At 22.5% G+C, this 20,514-nt stretch overlaps 5 protein-coding genes across 5 annotated transcripts; all 5 read right to left on the minus strand. All coding sequences in view use genetic code 6, as the record gives it.

Annotated features, from left to right (window-relative positions):
* Positions 1–1,316: 1,316 nt before the first annotated feature.
* On the minus strand, positions 1,317–3,191 carry TTHERM_00469300 (hypothetical protein; the record flags this gene model as incomplete). The annotated part of the gene is made up of 1 exon (XM_001025126.2): positions 1,317–3,191. Exon 1 carries the CDS (start codon positions 3,081–3,083, stop codon positions 1,317–1,319), a length of 1,767 nt encoding a protein of 588 aa, XP_001025126.1. The 5' UTR covers positions 3,084–3,191.
* Positions 3,192–5,067: 1,876 nt separating this feature from the next.
* Positions 5,068–6,399, minus strand: TTHERM_00469310 (hypothetical protein; the record flags this gene model as incomplete). Its single annotated transcript, XM_001025127.3, has 1 exon — positions 5,068–6,399. The coding sequence occupies one exon, from the start codon at positions 6,397–6,399 to the stop codon at positions 5,068–5,070; it is 1,332 nt and encodes a 443-aa protein (XP_001025127.1).
* Positions 6,400–9,343: 2,944 nt separating this feature from the next.
* Positions 9,344–9,916, minus strand: TTHERM_00469320 (hypothetical protein; the record flags this gene model as incomplete). The annotated part of the gene is made up of 1 exon (XM_001025128.2): positions 9,344–9,916. The coding sequence occupies one exon, from the start codon at positions 9,914–9,916 to the stop codon at positions 9,344–9,346; it is 573 nt and encodes a 190-aa protein (XP_001025128.2).
* A 2,010-nt stretch (positions 9,917–11,926) lies between these two features.
* On the minus strand, positions 11,927–14,643 carry TTHERM_00469330 (kinase domain protein; the record flags this gene model as incomplete). Its single annotated transcript, XM_001025129.3, has 5 exons — positions 11,927–12,376; positions 12,565–12,752; positions 12,812–13,091; positions 13,149–13,522; positions 13,614–14,643. 5 exons carry the CDS (start codon positions 14,641–14,643, stop codon positions 11,927–11,929), a joined length of 2,322 nt encoding a protein of 773 aa, XP_001025129.1.
* A 1,529-nt stretch (positions 14,644–16,172) lies between these two features.
* On the minus strand, positions 16,173–20,338 carry TTHERM_00469340 (cation channel family protein; the record flags this gene model as incomplete). The annotated part of the gene is made up of 4 exons (XM_001025130.3): positions 16,173–17,583; positions 17,970–18,324; positions 18,388–18,781; positions 19,019–20,338. 4 exons carry the CDS (start codon positions 20,336–20,338, stop codon positions 16,173–16,175), a joined length of 3,480 nt encoding a protein of 1,159 aa, XP_001025130.3.
* Between the last annotated feature and the right edge of the window lie 176 nt (positions 20,339–20,514).

A 20,514-nucleotide genomic window follows, 5' to 3' on the forward strand; every position in this document is an offset into this window, starting at 1 on the left:
TATGGATTTACAATAAATTACCAAAAATATTTCTGTTAGTAATATTAAAAAAGTATATTAGTAAAGTTAATATAAAAAATTAATCCATTCAAAAAAATAAGTTGTTTTTTAATAATCTTTGTTTTGAAAATTAATCAAGATTAAAAAAAATAAAAAGTTATCAAAGTATATAGAAAAGTAATATGCAAATATTTTCACCTTAAATTTTCATTAATTTAGACTATTCTAGATAGTTTTTAAAAATCTTTTCATTAAGCTTAAGGCTAATTTTTGAGAAAAAGCATTTTTGGTAAATTAATGAGAAAAAAGGAATAAATACACTTTTAATGACCTAAATTTTGATATTTCCTATTCTAATTGAAAAAATTGTATATTTTATTTAGTTCATGCATTTCAACATTTATTTTAAAAGGGTTATTTTTTTTATTTAGTGTAAACTATCTTTATTCAAGTTTTAAAATTAAAAGCAAGTCAGTATAAATCAATTTGTTACATTTAGTTAATTAGTTTGAGTTGAGTATATTATTTGGCTATTCAAGTAGTTTTATTCTTCTTGATAAATTAACTGATTATGGTTCAATTTGTTAAATTTTAAATTATTTAAAAATCAGTAGAAATTTATTTTGAATCAGTAAATAGATAGAAACTGAAAATTTATTATTTATAATTATAACAGCTATCAAAGAAAATTTTTTAATTTTAACAAAAATAAATAAATAAATATTTAAAATATTGAGATAATTTCCATTAATACAAAAAAATTTGATAAATGCTTGTGAATACTTTGAATTAAATAATAATTATTATGAGTTTTAACCATTAATTATTTTTTGCAATCAAACTATTTAATATTTTGTTAATAATTTTTCAGAATTTAGTATATTAATAAATCTTCAATTTTATATTAAATGAAATTTGTTAGTAAATTCTTTTTTTTCAAATTAGAGTGATTTCAAGAAAGAAGATATTAAGATAAATAGCTAGTAGCTGACTATCTTTAAATAAATTATTATTTTGAAAAATATTTGAAAATGTACTGATTTCTAAAGCATGAATTTTATATTATTTTTTTAAAAAAGGTCTTGTTATCTATTTTAGTAAATTTTATAAGGTTGTTAATATTTTGTTTAAGATATGGTAAGAATAAAGTAGTAATATAAAAGATGTAATTACAAAATACTGATTTTTTAATCAAAATCAAAATAATTTTATCTATTGTAATTATAATAAGTAAAATAAGTATATATAATATCAGAAAAAGTTTGAATTTTGATTAAATTCAAGAAGATGAAGTTTTGTATGATGATTGGTGATACTCATTATTATTATTATTGTTATTATTATTATTATTATGAATAGAATTTATTAATGAATTATTCAGCTTCGATTGTGTAATGAAAGTCATCTAACTTAAATTTTTCAATGACTGCTTATGGAGTCAGATACCTTTAGCGATGAACACTATCAATTAATTTTTAATTTCCTTCTAATAATCTCACTTCTAAGAAATCACTAAGTACGTGGCCAGGTATAATTTCAAAGGGTTAGAGATTAATACGCTTTATTGTTGTTGTAAGTGGGATTTCAAAATCATCGTAAGTTACCATGCTCATGGTAAAAGATGTGCCACCTTCAAATATCACACGAGATAAATCTATGATTCCCTTAGCATCCATATAGTGAGGTAGTCCCCAACGAGACATAAATTAGCTCATGATATCAAGATTTTGAGATCCTATAAATAAATTACAGAAGGAAGTATTGCCTCCTACAAAATGCTATTTAACTGTTAAAGTATAAGGATCTACTTTCTTGTAATGCAGAGCAATAACTTTGTTTTAATCTAACTTATTTATAATGTCAAAAGCTTTTTTTAAAGAGAGTTAGTGGTTTTATGCCACAACTTCACGAATTTTTTATTCATCATTATTGTAGTGATTAAGCACCTTGTTTTTAAATTCTTGTTATCCACTTAGCTAAACAGAATATTTTTTAGATAAAAATTCTGAAATAAGTCTTGCTTCGTATGTGTTTAATCTATCAAGCATATGGACAGCAGCATTTACATCAGTTGTTCCATTATAAGTATCATCCAGCTAAGCGAGGCAATAATTATTTCCCTTAAATACTTGCACAGGAGGCCTAAAGTAATTTATAGGACAACAAGAAGTTTTAATCTTTTCTATGTCAAGATCTGTAAATACATCTTTACAAACGCACATATCACCATAGAATAAGAAATTGAATTATTCATCTATCAGCTTGTATAGGCTCTATTTGTATTCAGCTTTTTGTTGAATGCGGATAGGCTTGAATTTCCTCTTTTACTTTAGTACACTTAAGGCTTCTTCTTCACTTTTTTTCTTTTCTTCATTTTTTCTTCTCTTTTCTAAAATGTATTATTTTTTCTTGTTTTCATATTCCTTTTTATTCAAATAGTGGAAGTTATCTGAAACGGGTTCATCCTCTTCGAAGATATTGTTTGATAGTCCCTCTTTTTTATTCTTTTACTTCAATTTTTCAAAGTAAATATATAAAGAATTATATTGAGTTTCTATAAAATTTTGATTGTCATCTTTTTTTTCTTCAATTTTCTTTCTTTTAATTATAAATGGCTGCACAATACATTAATCTGCATCAGATTTCGTGATCAATCCATTTTAAAATCCATATTTTTAAGTGCTAGCTTACTTTTATTATTATAATTATTATTATTATTATTATTCGACAAATTTAGCATCAAACAAAAATCGATTATCTTCCGAATAATTTTAAGCAGAGTAAGACACTTCAAATGATTTATCTTCTAAATAGGGAGAAGAGACAAAATGTTACACTATTTCTTGATTAGAATAACCCTCAGTTTCGTTGGAATTAAATATATTTTCTGCGCTGTTATTTTGTTAATTTAAAGAAATTGAGTTATTAATGTATGAGTGGTAGTCAAAACCAGTGCAATCATCTAGTTTTTCGTAAAACAAACTAAAACATTCTTTTGAGGAATGATCCATTAATTCGTTATTATTTAAATCAGGAGAAGATGATTCTTCATCATTTAAAAATGATTTGGATTAACTGTTCATTTTATTTAACTTATACTTAGCAGTTATTTAACAAGTATTTTTTATATATGCTTTAGACCAGAAACTTTTTTATAATTTAGACTGTTTTTTAATTACTTTTTTTTTGTTAAAATCTTAATTTTGCAGAAGGTATGTAAAATATTTAGATTCAATATAGAATGTTTTGGGACTATCAAGACTATAAGGATTTTGAATATTAAAGTAATTTGTAAATCAAAAATTTTGTTACTTGTTTTTATATTGGATGAGATATATTAAAAATACAAACTAAATTTATTGAAATTACGCAGCAGGGTAATAATGAGGATTAATCTTTCTAAAGAAAGAGAGACAGATTACTATAATTTGAATACTTTTTTTAAAAATTTTGCATCTCATATTTTTGATGAATTTGAACAAAATCAACCTAATTTTGATTTAAAATTCTTTATATTTTCTATAAAAGTTCTATTCAAAACTATTGCATGATCCACAATTATCTTTACATTTACTCCTAACGCTCATTTGTTCATTACTAACACTCAAGTTAAATTCATTTACCATAATTTACTAGGACATTTTTACAGAAAAATGAAATAAACACTAAAATAAAAATTATTAATTCTGTTATTTTAACTTATTCTGAAGAATCTTTAATTTATAAACAATATAAATAACTGAATAACTATAAAAAAATATTCACAAAATAGCAAAGATGACAAACTAAAGGTTGACGTACTTTAATTTTGATTTATATTTTAGATAATTGTTTGTTTATCTATTTAATATTACTATAAAAGATATAAAAATATTTATTATTTGATTCTTTATTTTCATTAATTGTCTTTATCGATTCTGATTATTTATGACCCTTATCAGGCAATTAGTTACCTAATCTGAAAAATATAATAAATCATGGTAAAATTTTTCTTCTCGTTCTAGACCTTTAATAAATAAGTGAATAAGTTTAAAGCTCTATTAGCTTTGATTAATTTATTATTACTTTTTGTTACTTTGTTACTTGTGTAGCATACTTAACTTCTAATTTTTAATGTTTTTTTGGTATGATAAAAGCAAGAAAGAAAAAAAATACTAATGAGAAGTTTTAATCTAAATATTTTAGATAGAATTAACATTTTTAATTAGGAAATGAAAAAAACTTTTTTTTTTGATCAATTTTAATCGTACTTTTCTACTTGTATCTCTTTACACTTTCCAATTTTAAAATTTATTTATTGATTAATTAAAATTGTCTAAGCTTCTAAAAGCAACCCATTTTACTATTAAGCTTGATTATATACATTTTTAGTAATTGATTTGAAATAAAAATAAAATGAAAATTGATGGTTTTTATTGTGTTATAATTTAGGTTATATTTTTCGGATACAAAAGATTAATAAATATGTATAAATTTTTACTTTATTATTAAAGCTAATAAATAGTTTTTAATATAAGGTACATTGATTTACCTAATTCTTTTTTAATTTAAATTAAAGATAAAATTACCTTTATTAGTAAAATATATATAATTAGTTTTTTACTTCCTTATTATTTGGTTTTTCCTCGTTGTTTATTCTTTTATTAACTTATTTGAATATATAAATTTAATAATATTTTCTATTTATTAATGTTAGAAGTGATTGCTGCAAAAAGCATTTGCAAAATCATGAAAATAATATTCTGACAAATATTACATAAATTCATGATTTAATTTAAACGATGGCGTCACCAAGAGAATTAGTGTGTAATCTCTTTAACTCTTTATGCCTATTATTAATAATTTAGAGCATTAAAAGCTTTGCATACACTAGTTATTCTCTTTAAAGCGACTACTATAAGAAAATACTACCTCATCTTTGAATTCAAGCAAATTAAAATTTTGTATGTTGATGATTTTCAATATACTTTCTAACAAATTTATTTCTAAATTGAGGTTAGAGGAAGAGATATTTAATTATATGTTTTAGTTGTGGTTGTGCCAAAAGCAACGCCATCGTTTTGCGATTCAGAGATTGAAGCATGATTTTCTTAATTGAGAATCTGAAGAAGAATCAGATGTAGGAGGATTAGTTTTTGATTTTTTATTTTTCTTGTAAAATTTATTAACAAAGGCTTCTGCCTCTAAGGTATATCCTAAATCTTCAATTTTCAAGTAAGTTTCCATTTGGTTAGTTTCAGTACGAATTTAGGCTACACTTTGATAAACTTTAGGGTTGAACTTCAACTCTCTCATTTCGAATTTATCTCCAACAGAGAGACCAGGAGCAATTTCTAGTTAGTGGAGAGGAACAAACTCTCTGACACCTTCAAAGGGAAGGACTTCATCGTCAAAAGTAACTAAATTTGAGAAATATGAATTTTTGGATTAGAATTTTGAGTACAAAACATTAAGGACACCAGAGACATCATTAAAATGAGGGAAACTATATCGTTAACAGTACTGCCTCATTAATGTGATATCGTTTTAGCCAAGGAATGCTTCAGTAAATTTGGTGTTACCTCCAACAAAGAATAGTTTATTTGTTCCTGCTTCATAGTCGAACTTCATGTAAAGGAAAACATATGCCTTGTTTTTATCAGCTTTTTCCATAGCTTCATGAGCAATTTTAAGTGAATTCAAGTGATTAGCTTTTACCTACTCTATCAACTACTCTTTGTTAAAGGCATTATTTAAATTAGTTCTGATCAACTGCAGCTAATTAATGTAGTTTTAGTAATTCATTATAAATGATGATATTTCAAAAGCTTATTAGTTTTATAAAAGTTTTAGCATAGTTACAGGAGCTAAAATATCAGTAATACCATTATAGGATTAGTTGAGAGTGCAAATAACATAGTTCTTACCAGTTTATACAGAAACTTAAGGGCGATAATTATGTAATGGGCAATAGGCTTCCACTTAAGAAGAGTTTTGTTTTAAAAACACACCTCTATCTACTGTGAAATCTCCAGCGAGCATGAAACATGTTTTATCATCTAGATTTCTCAAAAACAATTCCGAGTAGTTAGCAACTCTGCTAACTCTAAAATGTGAACCTCTGTTTCTGGTAATTGTAAAGGGTTTTATTTTTTATACTTTATTTGAGAAATTAAACTCTAAAGAGCACTAATTCTTTTATCTGCCAGTATTATCTTCGTTATCATCACTTATTTCATAATCTTCTTCATTTTTTTTTGTGACTATATTATCAAATTAAAATGAAGTGACTCTTGTTAAAAGTGCATTTAAATCAGTAGTATCAAATGCTTCCTAAGGTGAAGATAAGAAAGAGTTATAATCTTGATTTTTAACTTAGAAGTCAGCTAAGAGGGATAAAGTTTATTATGAAGTGTGCATTTTTATAATTTTTTTTGAGTTGATGAGTTTGATTATTTCTTAATTTATCTAGTTAATTCAATTTTGATAATTTATTGACAAAAATAAATATAAATCAATGCAAAATTGCAAATTCCTTAATACCAAACAAACAAACAAACATACATACATACAATTTATCAATCAATCAAACAAGCAAAATAAATATCAAAATCCAATTTGAAACTTTAGATATATCATCAATCTATATTTTAAAGTTATTTATTATCACTTATGAGTAAATTAAAAATTTCGAAAAATGTCCTAAATCTACATTCTAATTCTTTTACAAAAAAAATAACACCTTATCAAAATATTATTATTTCTGATGACTATCTTTGAATATTTAATACTAATAATGCATCATTATTTTATAAATAAATTTAGATTTATTATTTAAACAAATATTTAAGGGCGCAGCATCCAAATACAAAAGCATTAACTTTATAAAAGTCATTGCTAATAAATTTTGTAAACAAATTAAAAATTATTTACTATAAAATTATTTCTCAGATTCAATTATCATAGAATTTTTCTCATAAAACACAAAATATAAGTAACAAATAAGTTAATTTTTATAATTTTCAGAATACTTTATGCTTATTTAATACATAATTTTTAGTTTTTGATGTAAAATTTTCACCCACATTTAGGCAAATGGGTTAAAATTAATTATTCTTTTACATAAATTTTACCTTTATATTAAATAAGACCTAAATCATATAGAAAAATATCATTTTTTATTTAATGAAATCTCATCTTTTAAAAGATTAATTTTTTTAATTCTCAAACTAATCAGATTTATAAATTTATTCTTAATATTAAATATTGTCTAGCTATTGTAGAAGGAGTAAACCTAATAGCCACTAAGTATAAACAAAATATGACTAATTAATATTTTACTTACTTTTTAAGCGGTATATTTGTAAGTTTAGGTTAAATTTAATCTTTAAAAAATTAATCTAGTTTTAAAAGAAAAAAAATTATGCTTAAAAATAATTTAAAATAATTCTTAATTTAAAATTTATTTATTAGTTTATTAACAATTTTTTAAGTTTTTCCATTTATACAGGATTCATTTTTTATATAATTTAAATAAAATTAAATATAATGTTAGTAGATATTGTTGTAAACTATAAATATCAATTGATTCAATTCAATTTAAGCTAAGTATTTAATTAATAAGATTTGGGTAGCCTTTTATTTTTCTATTTATAAAAAAGAAGATAATTTTAGTTTTGTTAAATATTATTTTACATTACTAATCAATTATTTTGAAAATTATTTTAAGTCTGAATTTTGTAATTTCTATTTTCAAATAGATGTAATTAATTAAAACTCTAAATTAAAATATTGGCAAAGAGTAATTTATTTTTAAATGATAAATAAATACCTTTCAATCTAAAAATATATAGTTCTTTGGATAGTAAAGATAAAATACACTCTTCGATTGTGAGAGAATTTCATCTAAATATATTTGATTCATGTTTTTAAGAATAGAAGTTTATTTTTTAAATTTTATAAAATAGAAAAAAAAAATAACTTATTAACTCTATTATTATTAGTATAAAAATAATTTTAGTTATGAGGTTTATTTTTCTGATTCATAACATTAAAAAATTAAAAATTCAAGTTTTATAATAACCAAACTGATTGTTGACAGTAAATTCTTTTATATATAAAACTCTACTTTTAGTTAAAAATTGGATATTTACAATAGATATGATTGGTTTATTATATGAATTTAAATTAATTATAGAAGAATAACTAAAAACAAGTTTTACACTCACTTTCAAGAAATTCTAATGAAAATTAATGCTTTTTTAATATTTTTTCTCTTGGATAAATCTTTATAAAAATAAGATTATTTTTAAACATTAGTTTTTTTAAATCAATTAGATCAATATTAAGATGTTTTCAAAATGGCAATATATTGAAATTTAAAATAGATAAACAAAAGGCTTTCCATTAAGTGTTTAATTTTAAATTATATTTAGCTATTGTTTTTTGACATGATATATGTGTTATTTAAATAAATTATTTAAAAAATAAACAATAAAAATGGCTCTGGTGGTTTTTTCAATAATAAACAAAATTTAAAGCTGTATACACAAAGAAGTGTAGTTTGTATTGATGTATGATCATAAAAAAATATTGTTTTATTAAAGAATGATCAAAGGTTAATAGAAAACTTGATATTTTTATTCATTAACGCTTTCTCCATATCATTATTTACGCTTTAAACGAAAAATAAAAAATAAATATGAAACAGTACTATGAGTATAAATGCTTCATCCTAATTCATTCTATTTCATTAGCAAGGATAGATGAAAACAGGGAGAGAAGTTAACTGATTTATATATTTATTTTTTATTTTGTATAAAAAAACAAAAACCAAAGTTAGTTAGATAGATAGATTGATAGATAGATAGAGATAGGTTAGGAGGCTTTTTGAAAAAAAAATAATAAGAAAGTTTTAAATTATATTAAGGCAATATATGGATAAGATTATTAAAAATGACTAATTAATTTACTTATAAAGTATAAAGATGAACAGAGATAAAGAAATAAAAATTGAATCATAACTCAATTTTAGTAATAAATTTTGAATATAATTAGAATTTGAGTTCTTATTTATTTTTATTAATTGAATGAAGATGTTTTTTTTTAAGAAAATAAAATTCTGAATAATTTTAAAGAAATTATTTAGTTAGTTAGTTGATTAATGTTATTATTTTAGTACCTCAATATTGAAAATTATTAATGATTTAAATTATTAAATTATACTCTTTAGTCTTATTTAATTCATATTTAGACAGCATAGCCAGGAGGCTAGAGATAAAAGAGTATTTTTTAAGTAAGAAAGACAAATAGAAATGAACCAGCGATTTTTGCTTTTAAGATTATTAATTTATTGGTATTTTTTTCACTTTGAGTAGAATTTTATTGTGTCGAGAAGAGATGAGTCGGAGTAACTTCGAAGCAGAAAAACAATGTAAAAAATATGGTATCTAACATCTACAATTTTAAGGCTCTGCTTAAGCCAATCAACTGCGTATACTTCAAGATAGTATTTGAAAAGGATACCAAAACGATCATTCAGTATGAGATCTTTGACAAGAGAATTGTTAATGTTTCTCCTTTTAATAAATTTTTTGAATTACTGCCTGAACTAAGCGCATTTTTTTTGATAAATGTCTAAGCACTCAATGATCACTGAATCACCTTCATCAAGGATAAAACGATTAAAGGATCTAATCAAGTTTTTTAGGTAGTTTGATTTTTATTGTTCTCTAAAAACTTCAAGACACTCAGAACTAGGCATTTCTTAATAAGTAACCAAATACTTATCTATTTTTTATTAGCGAGTTTCTGAAGAATATGATGAAGCTGACTTGCTCATACAAGGCGAAATATCCATAAAAGATTCTGTTTCTTAATTGGAATTGGAGGTATATTAGTCGAAATTAAGAGAGATATTTTCTTTGCTTAAGCTCATTTTATTTAAAGATATTTTGGTAATTATATTTGATATTTTTTATTGAAAGGGTTTTATTATAAATAATTTTAATAAATATTCTATTCTTTTAAATAAAATAGCTTGTTTTCGTTTGATTGATTTAGTTATTTATTTTTAGTTGCTGCCAATATTTTTATTAAGATTTTATTTTTTTAATTGTTATAAATGTTTGTTTTTATTAATTATTTATCAATTTAAGAACCAATTTACATCATTTCAATTTTTTCGATAAATTGGCTATGACGATATGACGATTAAAGTTGAATGAATAACTCTTTTTTATTTTTCTTTTGGTGAATTCGAAATAAAACACTCGTTTACTTAGTGATATTAATTATATATCAGTAATAGCTAAAGCTGAAAATTTAATTAATCTTATGATTTTTTTAAATTAAAAAATAAATCAGATAGATAATTAGATACTCACCCCTTGAATTAAATAATTGCTTTAATTTCAAACTATTCTCCTTAAGGCAAACTATCTTAAACCAGCCAATACATTAATAGCTGTTTTTATTTGATAAAAACACTTTCAATGATTGTTACTTACATCATGAAATTAACTATTTTCTAATGCTACGCCAAATTATTATTTTGTATAACAAAATTTTAGTTAGCTTACCTAATTTATTCTATGCAACAAACAGATAGTTCACGATAAAAGACAAGCGTCATAATTTTCTTTTTTTTACATTTTTATTATTTTAGCCTTCCACCTAAAATTTCATATGAATAAATTAAGTAATTTTTAATAAAATAAATTTTATTAAGCAATTTTAGATTAGTTCTTTTTCAAATAAAACAAACTTTTATATAAAATATTATAAATATTAAAATTTTTATATGGTTTCTCAATAAAAAGCAATCTCAAATAGAAATGTGTAAAATACTAATTATATTTACTAAATGCTTCAAGTATAAAAAATATTTTATCTAAAGAAATCATTATGATAATTTATATGAGTATATTTGATTGTTGTTATATTTATAATTATATCTCAGTCAAAAACAAACATTAAATCCATTAAAAAAATGACGTGCTTTCTCTAAAAAATATTTATTTTTTATTTAAAATAAAAATATATTCTTCAGGTCAAATAAGCTATGATTGAATAGTAGTGTAAATAGAATTTTTTTTTCTTTAATCTTTTTTATTTTAAGTTTTTTACTATCTTCTCAATATCTTTTATAAATTATATTTGTTTTCTATAATTTATTTTTAAATAGTCCTTGAGTTATAAGCCAAACTTTTAAAACTGAAAACATTATTGTTGAATGAGAAAGAAATTATTTAGTGATAAATAATTCAGCAAACTAATTTCAATAAAAAGGTTTACTCTTTTAGAAGTAAGACCTAAAATGATTTATTCATAAATACTCTTATTTTAATAAAATTAAATTCAAGAAAAACAATTAATCAATTGGATAAAATAAAATTATCTTTCAATTTGACATCGATTACAGTTGCTGCTTCTAAGATTTTAAATATAGAAAATTGATTTAATTTTATGATCAATATTTTGAAATTAAAATGTAATATCATATAAATTAGGATATTAATGTATTTAAATAAAAAAATAAGCAAATTAGTTTTTTAAATGAGATTACAAAATTAAATTTTTTAAAAGCTTTATTTTATTGTGAAAATTTAAATATATTTTTCCTTTTTAGGTTTAAATATTTATTATAATTAATATAAGTGTAACAATTAAAAATTTTAGTATATTTATTCACATAAATTCAATATTTTGAAGTTAATAAAATAAATTGATATTTAATTATCAATGATTAGATAGCTTGTTAATTTAAAGCAAAATACTATTAAACAGGTCTAAATGAAATATATATTTTTATTTGATAATTTGATAATAATATTGAATTTTATAACAAATTATCATTAAAAAATGTATTATTAAAACCTAAAAAAATTTTTATTTTATATTATTTTATGTAATCAATTATTTGAATTGATATTTTAATGGATTTTTATCAAGCAGTTTTTAACACTCCATCTTGATAGAATCCTTCATAAACTATTTAATCATTTTAGTCTAATATATAACATTTGCCTTATGCTTTGCCTTTTATAAAATACCCATAAAATCTAAAATTGTTTTATAGTAAAATAACTCCTTCTCCTTCCAAATCATTTTTGTAAAACTCAGCTACGCTTTGTATTTACGAAAAATCATCTGAATCAATTTCGTTTTATAATTAATTTTAAAAATTATTTCCTAGTTTGATTGATTGATTAGATAAATTATTATTTAAGTATTCGCTTTATTAACTGTTAAGATATTATAGATTCTAGCATTAGATTGAATAAATTTGTTATTGATAAGAATTCATTTCATTTTAGTCAATTTTAGATCTCTTTATACTTTAATTGCAATTTAGTTTATTTTACTCTTCTTCACTTTTTTATTGATTACAGTTAACCTATTTTATTAAGAGAAAAATTTAAGTAAATAGATTGATTCTGTAAGAATAAAATGAATATTAATCATCATTGATAACAGCAATATAAATATTTTTAAATTTTGCTAGTTTTTTAAAAAAATGCTTTTATGTTTGATAATATATCCATTTTTTAGGCAATTTTTGATGTTTTAATATTATTAGTTTACATTGACAGAATTACTTTTTAAGGGGAAAATATTTGTATTTAACTCTTTCTTCACTAATTCAGGGCTTCGCACTTAGGAGTATAGTTGTTGCCTTTCAAAGTTTTAGTTTATTTTCATTTGGTTATTTTCAAATTAAAAATCTGAGTTTTATCTTATGCCATCAACTGACTCTATAATCACACTTCCATCTAATTAAATTAAAAAATTCCTCATATTTTTCAAATTTTAAATTAATTTTTATTTTTACTGCTTTGCAATTAATCTCTGAAGCTTATTTTATTACTTTCATAAATTATTATGCTTTCCATTTAGTGACGTGATTAATCTATTTAGCTTTAACGCCTTTCTAAAAATTAATTTTTTTATATATCATTTAACTAATTCATTTATCGTTCTCTGCATGAGCTGTCATTTTCAGTAATTTACACACTTTAAATTAGAGAGTAATTTTATGTGGGAATAAAAACTGATTTAGTTCTCTCTTCCAATTCATTTTATTTTCCCATAAGGAATTTATTTGCCTTACCCTAATTATTAAATTAACTCTTAATATTGCATAATAATAAAAGCAAATAATTAAATACTATCCCAAAATTATTATCAATTTCTAATTATTTTTATTGCAATTGATTTTTTTGCAAATTAAATTAATCTTTACAATTTGTGTGCTACGTTTGTTATTAGCTATCAATTTAACCTAAATTTTAATTACACTTATTGTTCTCTTAAATTAAAATTTTAGGGCTAGGTTATTAATTTTCTATTTTAATAAATTCCTTTTTACCAAGGATATAGCAATCTTTAATTGAGGTCTATTTTTATTAAGAACACTATTAAGACATTTGGACATCATTTTGTTGTTAAATTGAGCACAGTAAATAATTACTTTTTTATTATTTATATTAATCTACTCTCTCATATTTTTAATGTTAGCAATCATGAAAAATACCTTAATTATCTTTTAAGAAAAGAGTAAATATTTATTCAAAAAATAAATTTCAATAAAGTGCTTAATATTTAGATAAGCTTTAATATAATTTTTTGTATACTTTCTTTTTGATCAGCACTGCTAGAGTAAGATGACATATCACTATTGTTGATTGAAATTTTATATTCTTAAACATTACTTTTAATTGGTTTATTTATAACTCCCAATTTTTCTGCGAGCTCAATAAAATCTGGTCTCTTTTCATCATTTTTAACTAACATTTTACACAAAATTTATGCGAAATCGTAGCTGTACATCTTTTCAACTAAAGATAATTATTAATTTATGAATTATTAACTAGCAGAGTCACTATTTTAATGGAAAGAAATACCTATATTTTAATTAACGCATAAATTTAGCATCAGACATCCAAGCGAAAAAACATTTTCTTTATAAATGTTTGTTGGGTTGATACTCAATTATTTTAATGATTTAGGCTATATTTATGTTTTATTATTGAGTTATGAAGTCTTATTTTTATTTTATATAGGAAGTATAGTATGCTAATCAATTTTGAGTTAAGAGGGATTTTTAAATTTTTCTTTTAAATACTGTTAAGTGAAAAAATGCTCATTGAGTTTTATATTTCCTTCATTTGTAATTAAAATAGATTTTAAGTTTAAATTTTAATAAGCAATTTTGTGAATTTGAAGATATGCTAAAGCAGATACTAAACTTTTTAATATAAAAGTTATTTCTTCTAGTGTAAACAAATGTTATTTTGTTAGAGATCTAAATATATATTCAGAAAGTAGATCACGTTCATAATGCTCAAAAAATAAATTAACTAAAAGCTATTCAGTGCACATCGAATTATGTTCAGCTCGCTAAATTTTTTTAAGCCTGACCAAATTTGTATGTTTTAATTTCTTAAATATTTTCGTCTTTTAGATGAACTGCTCCATCTCTAATTAATCACTAAAAATGAAAGATTAAACAGCGTATAGATGCTTTTAAGCTTTATCTTCAGCTATTATAATTTCTCCTTAAGCACCTTGATTATTTTTTATGTGAACATCGAATTATCTAGATATTGAGTTTATATTATTTTCAACTTACACTGAATTGCTTTAGCAATTTTAATTGCCCATTTTTAATTAGAAAAAACTAGTAATAAGAATATATTCTTTTTTTAAATTTATCAATCAAATAGTGAAAACATTTAGATATAGTAAATTACAGTTAAAAAACTATTACTTAAAAACAAAGAAAGAGTATAATAGTTCTTTGAATAAATTTATTTTTAAAATTTATATTTTTTTCAATTTTCTAAAAATCTTTTAAAAATATCTTAAATAGCTAAATAATATTTATTTTTTTAGAAATAATTTGGCTAAAAAATATTTTTTAAATCTAATTTATTGATATTTTAGTCGTTTTTTTTTTAAATTGCTAAAATTTTTTTGATAAATTCTAAAAAATTGATTAGAAAAGATAAAATATTTATATTTTTATAATAATTTCTTTATGTAAGGAAATTTAGAAAAACTGAATGATAAATATCTAATACTTCAAAAGATATTTTGATAATATTTATTATGAGTTTTTGATTTTCTAACTTTTAAAGATCTAAATTTATATTAGTTAAAAGAGGTTCACAGTTTCTTGTTATTTTTTATTTACTTCTCCACTCTTTTTTGAGAACTATTTGATTTAAGAATTTGTTTAAAGAAATTTGTTAAATAATTTGTAATTATTGCGATACTTTTTGACTACTTTTACCTTTAGGAAATCAAATAACATTATTCAATTAACTCAGAAAGTAAATTTATTTGTTATTATACAGACCAAATTTCTTTTTAATTTGGAAAAAGGGTAACTTAAACAATGAATTTCTTATTTTTAATTCTTAAATAACACAAAAAGCTGTTTGTTGTAAATTTTCAAAAAAGTTAACTCTTTAATTTATAAATAACAAGAATTTTTTCAAGCTTTGTTCTAAATTTCTAAGCATTCGTTTACCATAAAAACTAAATATTTATGCAAAAATTAAAAAAGCACTTAAATAAAAACCTCAAATATGATTGATTATTCTAGAGGCTGGCTTATTCCAAGCATAATTTACTCCTTGTAAATTATTAATTTCGACAATGACTCATAATTTATTTATTCTGAATTAACCTTAGAATTAAGAGCAGCTTTTCTTATTAATCAGTAAGGAAATTCAGATTTTTATCAATGCCTATGTAAAACCCAAACTTAATTGAGAAAAAAAAGATTAGAAAAAATGTAATATGATTCTTTACCATTTATCATCAGAAACCACTAACAAATAAAGGAATTCGAAAAGAGGAAAATTTTTAAAATTTGGATGAAGATATCTCTCAAAAAAAATTTGAGGTAATTTTATAGGTTGATAAAACACAAGATAAAAATAGAAGAAAAAAAAAGATTTATATGCTTGAAAGAAACTTTTAGTTTATATAAATATAAATTGCCTACAAAAATGAATTTTCAAAATGTAAAAAAAATTCAAGAACATTTAATTATCTGTAAACTAGTGAACAGAAATTTCAATATTTTGTTAGAAGAAATAATAAATTTAAAGAATGATAATTCTGTTAGTTTCATTGTCTAAATAACTTTTATTTATTTAGTTAATTAATTTTATGTGATCAAGTCAGACAGTTGGACTTATCTAATTTCCTTATTACTCTTCAAAATAAGGTTTTGAAGGATTAAGAAAGTTAATCTTATGTCCTTACCCAAATGAATCTTAGCCCCATTTCTCACTGACAAATTAAGAAAAAATATTGTTTTTTTAACTAATTATATCGTTGGGTAGAGGGTAAGACATTGTAACATCAATATCAGACCTAAAACTAATTTTTGTTTAACTATTCAAATTTTCTTCATTCTCTTTAAGACTAACTATTTAGTTTTATAATTCGTCCACATCATGTTAATTCTGTTCATTCTACCCGTTCTACAAATAATTAGAAACATTATTTAATTTAAAAGTGTTTCTGCTAGACCTCTGGGTAAAGTTAGAGTTGTGCTTATTAGATTACCTTCTAGAAAACACAGAACCTCTGCTGTGATATTTTGAATAGTTAGACTGCTATTTTCCTAATTCCTCACCATCTTTTTGTTACTCGTACTTATTATATAGAGAATTCAAACTTGAAGTTTCTACTTTATTTGACGATTTTATAGTACTACGCTTTGAGCGTTTTTTATTTCTCAAAAAGTTAATATTTTTTTGAATATTCTTATTTTTGTAAGACAATACCTTGTCAACATTATTATGTGGAAAGTAATATGCAAAATTTTTTATCTAATCTATTTCAACAATTATAAACAATTTCTCCTCCATAAGCAAATTAGTAGCAAAATGAGTCAGTTATTTTTCAGTGCCCTACTTTTCAATATTTTTTTCTATATGTTTACTATCAGAGCTTGGAATCCTACTAAGTTTTTTATTTATTTGTCTGTTTTGTGTAATTTAAATAGTTCCTTTTCTTTCACTACTTCTCTTAATTACATCTGGTTAATGTGAAGGAGGAGCAAAGCTTGATGTTATGTTAACCAACATTCCTTCATCTTAAGATAATCTTTATCTAAAAACTGGTTGCTGTGGAAGAAGGGTGTTTCTTTGCTTGCCTTTTCTAACGACTTTCATTGAACTTGTTCTCACATCTTCTTCTTATTCTTGTTTTAAACCTGTAGACATTTAATTCAAGTAGCTATCTCTTTAATTTATTGACGAAACTCCTCCTCCTCCACCACCAATAGATTCAAATTTAAAGTAACTAGGGTTTTCATTCTAAGTCTACTCAAAAGTTTCTAAATGATCATAAAGCTCTTCTATTATTTAATCATTCTCTTCATAATAAATTCTTGCTTGTTAATCTATATCTTATTAAATTGATAATGTTCTTCGATATTTAATCTTATTTATCCTTTGGAAGTCTTTATTTCTTTCGTTAAATCCAAAATTAGCATCTCTGATTACTTTGTGGCGATTTGCAACATAGTGTAAATAGGGACAATCATTTAGTTGATGATTGAAGCTCCTACAAGAGTAGCATCTATAATATACATATTTTTTTTATTTTTTCAATATGAATTAGATGAAATAGCAAAAAATTAAGAACAAAAATAATAAACAATGAAAAATTTATTCAAGAAAAGTAAAAATAATAAAATCTTTATTCAGAAATTCAAAATTATCAGCCTTTGTTCATGACTTAATGTGATTACATCTACATTATACCAGCCTTTGAAGTATTTTTAATCTAAAAATGAAATATTATCCATAATATTTTATGATTACATGTTGGTTAATTTTATATTATGTGTTTTTGAATATAATTAAATTTAATGATTGTGCAAAAGTAAATTAAATCATTAGAAAATTATGGTAGTAATATTCATTATTTAAGCTAAATAAATTTGCCATATTATAATTAATTACCTTAATCCTAGCTTTTAGTAGTCTTTAACGATCATAATTTTATCTCTCAGATAGCAAAATCTTTCATAGTCTTAAGGAAATTCTTACAAAATTTGCAAAAATTCGTCTCTTTTAATCATCAATAGTGTTGTAAATTCTAAACTTCTAACACTCTAAGTCCGATGCAACCCAGTAAAAAATCCAATAGCTCCAAAATTATCTCCTTTTTTAAGCTACTTTAAAGGTTTAAACTATTCTTTTGCGCCTGTTGATATGTCTATGTATATTTCAACACTACCTTTTTCAATGAAGTAAATACATCCTTCATCAGTTTCTCCTTCAAAATAAATAATCTCTTCTGGAGTACACCTAAATTCTTATTTCAATTAAAGCAAAATAGCTCAATAAAATTGGTTTTAAGTTCTTCAATTAATTTTACCTTTAATTAAGGGAACGGTTCTTTTTAAAATTTCTGGGGAAAAATTATCTCTAAACACAGGTGAATCACTCAGCACTAAATGGTTTGCTTCTATTATCAAAGTTTCTTTTAGTGAATCACTTAGCTGGTTGATAATCAAATTTTCTTTTTCTCCATCTTTGTTTGATTCTTCAGTCCAATAATAAAGTAAATACTCTCTAATTTCATACCTTAATTCATTGGAGATGTTTTTATTGTGCATGTATCGAGATATTGTTTGCAGATTCTTTTTGATTTCTTGTTAGTTTTTTCTTAGATCTTAGATAAGCGTTCCTATTTCATTAACTGAATACGCAAATACACCACAAGCTGTGGTCATAATAACAATACATGTTCCTATTTCGATATTTGTCATCTAAAAATTTTTATTATAATCATAAAAAAAATATCAAAAATAAAATCGCCATAATTTTATTTTATAAATCATAAAATATTTTGATTTTTTAATTATCTGAATTTTTTAATAAAATTAATTTGATTTGGTATTTTGGATTTCATTTAAGATTTTTAAAAATTTTCAAGTTTTGTATCAAGAAAATTTAATTACATTTAATAAATTATAAAATCATAAAATTAAAATTAAAGAATTTACTGGTGTAATATCTCCGTAACCAACAGTTATCATTGTTAAAGTGATAAAGTAATAAGAGTTAATGTACTATGTTGGCCAGTCTTAATTTTCAATACCACGTTTAACAAGCCAGTTTTAATCACTTTACGCTCTTCCAATTAGTAACCATAAGCAAGCAAAATAATGAGAAACGAGTAAGTGAACTATAAGTAGTTTAAATAGTTGCATATATGAACTGATTGAAGAAACAAGATGAAATTAATCTTATATTTTTCCTATTATAGAATACATCCTATTTAACTTGATTAAAAAGACTAAAAATATAAATCTCAATATAGTATAGTCAAATTAAACTATAAATAGATCGATAGTAATTGGTAAAATAGGTATTAAGTCTAGTAAGAACGATGTTTAAAGATATTTTAAAATTATAATTCTTCTATCTACAATTTGTTTACCTTATTCATAGTATGTTGTATTCATATTTACAAGAATATCAAATAGTAAAAGAAAATACATCAAATAGGCAAAAAAAGGATGTATAATATCATAAAATGCAATATTAAATGTGATATAAAGAGGCAAGAAGCCGTTAAATGCCATAATAACTATCATTTATAAAATATCCCAAATCAAACGGAATTTTCCACTAATAGAAAATAGTGGTATGCTCTTTAAAAACGTTATTATCATATTTTTATTTTTTTAAGCATCATATTAATTCATTAACTTAAGCTCTGATTAGTAAAATCCCTCTTCATTATTTCCTATTCTTTGCGATACCATTTCCAAATGATTACCTCCTTTATAATTGTCTATACTCCAAAAATCTTTTTTTTCATTTTGAAACTCTATCGTTTTATCACTTAACAAATTGTAATGCCACGAATTTAATACTTTCATCATTCTACTTGGCATAAACTTTCTCCATTATTTAAAATAATTTTTAGCTTTTAGCATCATCAATAAATCTTTAAATTTATTTCCCTCTTTTTTTTAACTATTAGCTTAGATATTTTACTCATTTTCTTCATCAACTTATTTCAATTCAATAATTTGATCTACTGCAAATCCTTATTTTGTTCCTTTTAGAGTTGCTAATGTGTTTTTATTTGACGTAATACGCCTCTTTACATGCGAATCTATCTTTTTAATCTTGTCACTGTTATCATTTATATTTGCAACAGTCTTTTAATTATCTGTAATCTGACTATTATCAAACATCTACTAAGTTTTTTTGAACGGATTGTTAATTATTGATATATTTTCTATATATGAAGGCGTATTTAAAATGTTAGAAGATGACATATTCTTGTTTAATTTTAAGGAAGTAAGCTACATTTTTTCAGCGCTTCTAACTATACTTAGATTTATAATTATACTTTTGTATCAAGCTTATTTGAATAAAATAGATTATTATTAATTGAATATGGCTTTGCTACTTAATTATAAGCTAATTGAATGATTAAAAATATTCAAAGTTTTCAATTTTTTAATGATTAAAAAATTCTTTTAAC

The sequence above is a fragment of the Tetrahymena thermophila genome, assembly GCF_000189635.1.
Source record: "Tetrahymena thermophila SB210 genomic scaffold scf_8254371, whole genome shotgun sequence".
Taxonomy (NCBI): Eukaryota; Ciliophora; class Oligohymenophorea; order Hymenostomatida; family Tetrahymenidae; genus Tetrahymena; species Tetrahymena thermophila.